Raw genomic sequence first — 9,628 nt, forward strand, 5'->3', positions numbered from 1 at the left:
GGCCTTCCTAAGGCACGTTGAACGACGTTGAACAACGGGGGACGTTGGGGACAGAAGGGGAGAGGTTCACGACCACGCGAAGATACGTTGACATTGAGACAGAGACACATAGGGACTCTCTCTCTCTCGCTCTCGCCCTCGCTCCCTCGCGCGATGCTTGTAACCCCTACTACGAGCACCCCGGTGCGAGATAACATAAGCCCCATTTCCCTCTCGTGTTCCATCTTGCATCAACCCATCTGGGCAGGGACACGCAGCAACAAATTTACTGGTCGGTTGACGGTCCTTGCGGGTCCGAAACGCCAACACGTCTAAACCAGATTTGCTCAAACCAGATGTCATTGTGTCGTGCCACATTGGAGCGTATTAATGAAAGTTCAGAAATCTAATTGACACAACATGCCAAGTTTAGAGATCCATCATGTTAAGTTTAGGGACCAAGTAACTTTAATGTGGCACGCTATATCAATATCTAGTTGGAGGAAACCTTGTTTTGAATGAGCTACCAATTATTAGCATTTTTTCTGGTTTTGAGAGCACAGGGATTTATGTGATACCACATGCCAAATTCGAAAACCGCAAATATATTTTACTCAAAAGGAGTAACAGCAACGGTAACCCATTAATCACAAAGAAAACAAAACTAATGGACCTAAAGTAGTAGCCGAGAGCCCAGCAAAGAAGGCATCCACTCCCACTCGGCCACTCCCCATGCTTTCCTTGCGCAACCCAGCCCCGGCGCCCCGCTGACCTGGTCGGGTGCGCCTCCGCAGCTGCCGCTCCGGTGCCCCCAGGCCGCAGGCCGCTGTCCTCCTGTGATGCCATGGTGATTTGGAGTTGCTCTTCTTGTCTCCATGGATTCATTCCCAGAGCGGCATGGAGGAGGCACTACCCACTCTTGTCTCCCAGGCCTCCTGCATCGCCGCCGCCTATCCACCACTTCTCCTCCGCTAGACGGTCCACCAAGAAATCTGCCCCAAAGGCGCCAATGGGCTCTTCCATTCCTGCCGCAAAGGCGCTAATAGACTCTTCCAGAGAGCCCTTCTATGTCATCCGCAAGGGGGATGTCATTGGCGTCTATAAGAACCTCAGTGATTGCCAAGCCCAAGCCAGCAAATCGGTGAGGGCGATAGACAGACCTTTCCTTCTCTTACCACCTGCGCTGATTGCTTATTTCTTTCTTATGAGATATCAAATGTATCCTGCTCCGACGTAGGTACTTCATCCTTCAGTCACTGTCTACAAAGGCTATTCTCTGCGTAAAGAAACTGAGGAATATCTTGCTGCACGTGGGTTCAGGAACGCTGTCTGTTCCATTGGTGCAGCGGATGCAAGTGACGAATTGTTTGGCGATCTGGTTCCCTGCCCTTTTCAGGTAAACAACGGCAGTGCTCTATGTCCAGTGTTTTAACACTACAGATTTATTTGATTCCTATGGTCTACTTTTTTTTTGTCCCCCTTGAACCAGTTCGTGTCATGGTGTCCGTTCATATAGTAACATATAAAGCAACTTTTTATCATCACGGAAAATAGTTTCATGTTTGTACTTTATATTAGGTAGTAGTATCTATCTCAGCAGCCCTCGGCAACTGCCCTTGATTCTGAGAGCCTTACCTTGTCTAACACGACTTAAGCGTTAAGCTGATCTTTTCAAAGTTACATCTTCAGGTGGTTGTGCCGCTACTTGATTTTGCTTTCTTTTTTCCATGGCATTTATTGCACAGTACTGATTTATGCAAGTTTCATTTCAGCAACCTGATGAGAACACACAATCTATTTTGAAAATGTCACAGGGACAGGAGATGGTAAGATTATTTATTTCCTTCATGATAATCATGAATGTATGGTCTCTTCAAAGGTGTTCCCTACAATACTTATGAATTTGTTATTATCTTGTTTACTCACACTGGCAATCGTTTTTTGAAGGAAACAAGATCATCAGAGCATCCCAAAGTTGCTGATCTGGAACCATTACCAGATAGCGAAGTGAGTATGAATGAAATATGCTTACTTCTGCCTTTCTTGTCTGATCTGTTATGTACTTATGTAGTTATGGTTTGATCTCTGCATGTATATTTGTGATGTACCTTCACTGTTTTCGGAATCTTGAGCTCTTCCCACCAATGCACGCTATCTTTTACAGCTCTCTTGTATTCTTGAATTTGATGGAGCTTGTAAAGGAAATCCTGGGAAATCAGGTGCTGGAGTCATTATTCGGCGGTTAGATGGATCTGTGGTATGTAGACCAGTCTTGGCTAAGCTGTTTTATCTTTTCTTCAATAGTCATGCCTAGCTGTTTATTGTGTCCCCCCACCCCTCTACTGAAGATTGCTGTACTACGTGAGGGTTTGGGTATTATGACCAACAACGCTGCTGAATATCGTGCATTGATCCTGGGGCTAAATTATGCTTCCAAGAAGGGATTCAAGTATATTCGTTGTCAAGGTGATTCTAAGCTTGTCTGTAACCAGGTGAATTGTTATTTCTTGGCCTTTATATTTGACTAAACCTTCAATAGATAAGAATGCTGCAGTTCATTCTAACTCTTAAAAGAACTCAACCCCTAGGGGTTTGACCTCCACCGAGTTATATCACAAAAGGAAGAAATTTCCTCGAACAATAGGGTCGAGAAAAGGGCCCAAAAGTTGGCTGCTCAGGACGCGCCTGCAGCACGTAAATCTTTGTGGACAGTTTCTGTTAGGGATCAGGATCTGGTGGGTTGATAGGATTGCGAATCCTACCGGGGACATGGCGCAGCAAGTAAGGATGGGGCGCTGGGGAGGCCGGCCGCAAGGCTTCGCCCACGGTCGGCAAGAGAGAAGAGATTTCCTTTTAATCTCTTGCTTACCTTCAATTGATACAATCCTTCTCCTTATATAGAGAGGGTTATTTGACCTCTAAGCACTAGATCTAATATTATCTCTAATTCTCATCTTATCCCAAACTAGCCTTATCTTTATCTAACCTACCTGAGGGGTGTGCTACAGTATCAACGTCATTGTAGCGGGCCCTCTTGGGCCCTGATAGTTACACAGTGAGGGACCTTTTTTTCGTGCACCCCAGAATCTTAACCTTGGTCGACAGCCTCTCAACCGGACGACTTTCCACCGCACTATCGACGCTTTTGTCATTCTAACTCTTGAAATTCTACTAGAACGACTCTCCAGCAGGTCCTCTAAAGCCTCCTCTATCCTAAATTTTAGAGGACGCTGCTAGATCCTCTATACATAAAGTTTCTCTCCCCTCTCCTCTATTCATTTTAATATTTAAAACAACAGATTTAGTAAAACAAAAATATGTACAATATATTTGAGAGTGACCAATACATATGTACAAAAATTAAAAGTAAAATATGTATCTAATATAGGTATTTACATATAGAGAACAAGATATAGAGAATGTTGTTAAAAAGGGAGGAGATATAGAGGAGAGAATCTTTTAACGGAGAGTAAAGAATGAATATAGATGATGAATTTAGAGGACGTTGTTGGAGATAATTTAAGAGCTTATTTGAGGGCAAGGGTAATGGAGGGGATTAAGGGAGCCAAAATACCTTACTATTCAAATAGTAAGGTATTTTGGTCCCTTTAATCCTCTCCATTACCAATAGTAAGGTATTTTGGCCCCCTTAATCCCATCCATTACCCTTGCTCTTAAACAAGCCCTTAGTGTGTGGAGGGTTGACAATTTTCTGGTTTTCTCTCATATACTTTGATCTGACTGCCATATTCTGCAGTTTTTATTCACCAAAGGAATTATTTTGATCAATCACTTAAAATGCATGGCCCAAAGCACATGTCACAATCATAGAATCAGGTCGCATTTGTAATTTTGTATGATCAGGCCTTCATTTCTGCAGCATATGAGTCCGATGGACCTAGATGCTGGAGCACTTGGAATAACTTGTGTAGCTGCTAGCAGCTTTACCAACATTCAACTATTTCTTAAGAAGTAACAATTATGCTTTCTGGCGCAGGTTCAAGGTGCCTGGCGTGCTAGGAGCGATAATATGTCTATCTTGTGCGATATAGCCAAGGAACTTAAGGAAACATTCCTTACATTTCAAATCAATCATGTTTTGAGGGTAGGTCTTTCATTTTCCATTGTTATTTGGCCTTGTTGCGAAAGGGCCTCTAGCCGAGTGGGTTAGGTGGTTTGAGTAACACTCCTCAGGTCTTGGGTTCTACTTCTCTGGGAGCGAATTTCAGGTTGTGATTAAAAAAAATCCTCTCGTCTGTCCCACGCCTAGCACAAGTCTAAGGTCTGGACCCGGTCGTTTCTCACATGGGCTACGGTAGAGCAGGGGTTCCGAGGTTTTCTCGATCTACGTGAGAAGATCTTTTTCTTAATATATAATGCCCGGTGGCGGTCTTACCCCCTAGTTTTTTTTTATTTGGCCTTGTTCACATTTATCTTCCATCTGCTAAGCATCAGTGAGGTGGCACCTGAGGTTCTTGAGCATGTTTCCAAGTGTGTTGTTTCCAAAAGGCTGGTAAAAGATGCTCTAACAAATCTGAATTGGGTGGCTGATATAAGGGGTGCGCTTTCAGTTAGGGCGCTTGCACAGGTTTTAGATCTCTGTGACTTGCTGGAGGGCTTAGTTCTTCAACCTGGGATTCCTGATAAGCATTCTTGGAAGTTCAGCGCGTCGGGGGATTACTCCTCTAGTTCTGCCTACCAGGTTCTTCTCCTTGGAGCTGTTGAGTTTAGGCCGGCTGAACGGATTTGGAAGACCTGGGCACCAAGGAAATGCAAATTTTTTATGTGGCTGGTTGTGCATGATAGATGTTGGACAGCTGACAGGTTGGCAAAAAGGGGAATGGATCATCCCGTCTGCTGTCCGCTTTGTGACCAGGCGGATGAAACTATTAATCACTTATTGGTCGAGTGCAGCTTTGCGAGGCAGTTTTGGTTCCTTTTCCTTCGGTCTGGGGACTTCCAGGTGCTCTGTCCCTCTGCAGGGGATGGCTGCTTTGACTCTTGGTGGGAGAAGAGTGCCGAGGTGGTGGGCAAGCCTTTGTCGGATGGTTTCAACTCGCTGGTCATATTGGGTGCGTGGTCGATCTGGAAACACAGGAATAGGTGTGTGTTTGATGGTTGTAGCCCGAATGTTGAGGTCGCCCTTTCGGCAGCTAGGGAGGAGTTGATGTGCTGGCGTTTGGCTGGCGCTAAAACTCTCTCTTTCTTCCATTTAGAGGAGCTGTCTTAGGCGTTAATGGTGGTGTGAGTTTGTAAAACTGTTGTTTCTGTTTTGGGGCTCCCCCCCCCTTTTTTCTTCTTAATATAAAAATACGCAGACCTCCTGCGTATTCAAGAAAAAAAAATAAACACGTGTTCTCTGCAACTATTACTCTATAGCTAGGTACCATAACGTGAGGTTGAAAAGATCTAGGTCGACAGCTCTATAGATTTGTTAAGACTTCTCTAGTTTGATTTAGCGGTCAAGACAAGGTGTTGCTTTTCAGCAGCCCTCTGAATACTGCTCGAGTAGGAACTCTCGATTTGATCTGTAAGCAAGCATGGCCAGCACGTATAGTTCTAGAATCTCAAGGGCACTTGGGATTATTCTCCAGGAAACTAATCCTTGAAAGCATTGTTACTCAATTTTGTTTGTTACACAGGAATTCAACTCCGATGCTGACGTTCAAGCTAACTTTGGATGCCAACTTGCTGGTATTGACCTCGCCTTTGAATTGCTAGCTACGAAACAGATACCTGATGATTGATGTCTTCCTTTGTACAGTTGATGAAGTTCAAGAGCTGTCCGTTTGAATTGCCATTGGCAGAGAAAACAAGACACGGTGCTTGAGAGTAGACTGTTAATCAATACTAATTGACCCACGTGATCATATCACAGGGTGCAAAGAGCTGTTTCGGCTTTTTCCAAGAGCTGTTTCGTTTTTACCGGTAAAAAGATGGATTGGAAAGAGGAGAAACTGGTAGAGAGCCACAAGTTCTAGCTTCATGGGCTCTGTGCGCTGCTAAAGTAACAAACAACACGTAGCCGAAGCAGGTGAGATATGCACCAAGACCTGCAATATTTTGCTGTTGGTTTGGTTTTGTGTTGCCATGAGGATTGAGGAGCTTGATTCTTTGTACATGCAATTGTGAACTGAATTGAAGTATACTTAACTCACAAATACATGATTTCAGAAATTATTGAGGGTTTATTCGTTTCTTTCTCAATTTATGTGGATTGGATGGATGAAATTTAATCTCTAGAAAGTCAAAATTTCTTATTTTTTCAATTACATCTAATCCACGTGGAATAGCAATAACCGAAAACCTCAATGAAAACGACCGTGTATCCTTGAAATCTGTAGTGGAGATCCACAGTCATCTCTCATCTGCCAAGTAACGAAAACGTGCTCAGGCGTGCGGCTTGGTGAGTACTCTCCGAAAAAGGGCATAATTCTAGATTTGAACCAAGTTAAATTTTATCAAATCTGGCTAAGTTAGTAGAGAATAATAATATAAACATTTATACTTAGAAATAGGTTTATTATGTCATTTTTTTTCTATTATTAGTCTAATAATACTCATTCGGTATTATAAATATCGATTTTTTTAGTTTAAATTAGTTTACGTTGTGTTAGTTTGAGGAAACAACTCATTCTAGATGAAGTGATGTACAATAAGCCAATTATTTAAATTAAATAGAATGACCCCATTCTTTATACTGGTACTTCTCGGTATTCAGACTAAGGGTCCTAACCAACCAGTAAATAATGTCGCGTGCCCAGAATCTAGATGATGTGCGAGTTAACATAAACAATTTATCCTGGTTCGGGCAATGTAAAGCCCTACTTCCAGCAGAGAGGGGATGGGCCTTATATTACTCACAACTGGGTGCCTGCAGTAAGGATTACAAGCACAACGGGAGAGGGGAAGTCCCAAAGTCTCTAGAACTGATTGAGACAAGTTAAAAGAAACATGTGACACCTAAAAGGGGGTGAATTAGGACTTCTAAAACTTTCTCTAAACTAGGCCACAAATAAATCCTTAGAGCAAAACCTATGCAATTAATCAAACTAAAATGTGCAGACTAGGCTTTGTCTAAGTGTTTGCTATCTCTACCACAATGGCTAAGTTTCAATCTACAATAATATAAGTATAAAGACAAGATTGAAACTTAAATGCTTAATATAAATGCGGAAGCTAAAGAGCGAGGTAGAGATGCAAACTCTCGTGGATGACGCTGGTATTTTTACCGAGGTATCCGAAACCACGCAAGGTCCCGACTAATGCTTGTTGGTGTCCCTACGCAAAGGGAAGCCCACGCGAGAGCCAAGCACCTCGGTCGAGTAACTCCGTAGAGAGCCATGGGCCTTCTCCACGCGCAAGTGGTGCTCCGCTTCCGGCTCCTCTAGGACGCTCCCCATCGTCTCCACTATCGAGCTTCCGACCGAAAACGCCGCGGGCCTCGTTCCCTCCGGTACACGGTGGCAGCCGTGACACAAACGCGGTTGTCACGGTCTCGCAAGACTCTTGCCCCACTCGGTACAATTACAACGGCTCGTGAAAGAGCCGAGGGGTTGTGTGGTTTTTCTAAACTCACTCAACTAACTAGGGTTCACCTAGAGCAAGCGCTAAAGCGGTCTAACTAACCTAAGCACTTCGCAAAGCACCTACACTAATCACCGAGTGATTCTATTAAGCACTTGGGTGTTTGAGCACTTGGAAATGTCTACTATATGCCTTGTTATGTTGCTTGGGCTCCCATACACTAGAATGGTCGGTTGGGAGTGTATTTATAGCCTCCAACACAAATCTAGCTGTTGGAGAAAAGTTGTGCTCTCTGTGGCACACTGGACAGTCTGGTGGTGCACCAGATAGTGCACTGTTCACTGTTCGGTGCGCCTAGCCGTTGCTCTGACACTGCAGTCGACCATTGGCGCACAAGCTTTTTACACTGGACACTCCGGATGTCACGTCGGACACTCCAGTGGTCTTCTCTCCACAGTGCCACCTAGAACTATCCGTTAGGGCTACTGTTCTTGGTGCACCGGACAGTCCAGTGCTCCAGACTAGACAGTCCGTACGCAACACTTTGTTTCTTGGACTTCGCTTGATCTTCATAATGTCTTCTTTTGAGGTGTTTCTTTCCTCAATGCCTAGGTCCGAGTAACTTTAGCATCCGGTGAACTACAAACACAAACACTAGCAAATTCATTAGTCCATAGGTTATGTTGATCATCAAACACCAAAACTTATTTAGCCAAATGGCTCGAGGTCCGTTTTCCTTACAATCTCCTCCTTTTTGGAGATTGATGACAACACAACCAAGGCAAGCAAATATAACAAACATTTGAATGAAAATATGCAATCTACTTGCTAGGATGCATGTTTGTTCCCACAATGAGGTATTACAGACTTAATCCTCCCCCTAATTCCATAATTCACTTACTTCCTATTTTAGACCAAAGGGCCAAAACCACTTGAGGGATCAAAATTTTAATTTGGCGGTGTTTGGTGTTTGATACAATTTTTATTGCTTTGGTCCCTAAACTTCTCCCCCTTTGGTATCAACCACCGAAAAGAAAGATATTAAAAGCATGTAGGAAGCAAATAAGGACTTGCCCACATAAAAGTTTTATCAATTAAAACCAATTGAAGAACTTGACATTATAACTCCCCCTAAATGAGTGTTCTACTTTAGAAAGAATTTTCTCCCCCATTAGAGACGAAGAAATACTCTCCCTGACAGAGATATTCTACTTAGGAAAAAGCATGTGAAAATAGAGGGTCAAGACATGATTTGATTAGACTAGCTTCCCTTATGCATAGGTAACGAAATATGATTTAGCCACTTATGCATGTATAACAACATGGGAAGTATAAGATATGAAATATATTCTAATAAAAAATTGGAGAAGACATGTAAATGATGCTAAATGTAGTCTCAGAGTTACCAATTGAAAATCAATGGCAGACCATTTAAAGACAAATGGTAGGCTTGTGAGACATAGGAGTTCTTGTAGATTTGCAGTGGAAGCTTGTTGTCTTTCTCCGAGGACTTCATTTTTCTTACAATGAGACTACTACATGAAATAGACTCGAAAAAGGTATTAGTCTCAAAGTCTTAGATTATAGAGTAACCTCCCCCTAAAAGTGTGCATACAAGTTTTGAATACTTGTAGGAGACATGCACTTTGATTTGATATCTGTTGGTACTCGCTTTTCGGGGCAAGTGAATCCAACGGGAGAGTGGAGAGTGTTTGCAAAGTTCAACGGGGAATGACTATAGCTCTGTTAATTAGGCCTCTCAAGGGCACTGTACGGGGGTATTTATAGGTATCCGAGTGTCCACTGTCCTCCGGTATGGACGTTTATGCCCTCGGGTACCCGGACTATCCCCAGAATATTCCCACATGGGGAGGTTACAGATCGTCATTACAGAAAAGGCTATTACAGATGAGGCCCGTAACACGCTTATACGCGCGGGGCCCGTTACTGTGGGCCGAATCCCACATGGGCCTCCGAGCGCGACGAGGACGTGGGATTAGCAGACTTCGTCGGAGTCTTGCCTTCGTCTTGCAATGGAGAGGACGAAGGGAGACCGCTCAGGCGTGGTCTTCGTTGGTGTTGCGAGGCGACGAAGGCATCGAGCGAAGGGTAGCGTCTTTGC

The 9,628-nt window shown here is 43.6% G+C and overlaps 1 protein-coding gene across 3 annotated transcripts; it reads left to right on the top strand.

The window, feature by feature from the left end:
- Nucleotides 1-671: 671 nt before the first annotated feature.
- LOC100278534 (uncharacterized) lies at nt 672-6,186 on the top strand. 3 transcript variants are annotated; one of them, NM_001151778.2, is made up of 9 exons: nt 719-1,120; nt 1,217-1,375; nt 1,752-1,805; nt 1,927-1,986; nt 2,144-2,236; nt 2,328-2,471; nt 3,977-4,084; nt 5,622-5,673; nt 5,744-6,170. In NM_001151778.2, exons 1-9 carry the CDS (start codon nt 824-826, stop codon nt 5,770-5,772), a joined length of 996 nt encoding a protein of 331 aa, NP_001145250.2. In that variant the 5' UTR covers nt 719-823; the 3' UTR covers nt 5,773-6,170. The 3 variants fall into 3 exon arrangements, with proteins under 3 accessions (XP_008647699.1, XP_008647698.1, NP_001145250.2); XM_008649477.3 differs by lacking the exon at nt 2,328-2,471 and having other exon boundaries at nt 672-1,120; nt 5,744-6,186; XM_008649476.4 differs by lacking the exon at nt 3,977-4,084 and having other exon boundaries at nt 672-1,120; nt 5,744-6,178.
- Nucleotides 6,187-9,628: the final 3,442 nt, after the last annotated feature.

The sequence above is a fragment of the Zea mays genome, chromosome 6 (genome assembly GCF_902167145.1).
Source record: "Zea mays cultivar B73 chromosome 6, Zm-B73-REFERENCE-NAM-5.0, whole genome shotgun sequence".
Classification (NCBI taxonomy): Eukaryota; Viridiplantae; Streptophyta; class Magnoliopsida; order Poales; family Poaceae; genus Zea; species Zea mays.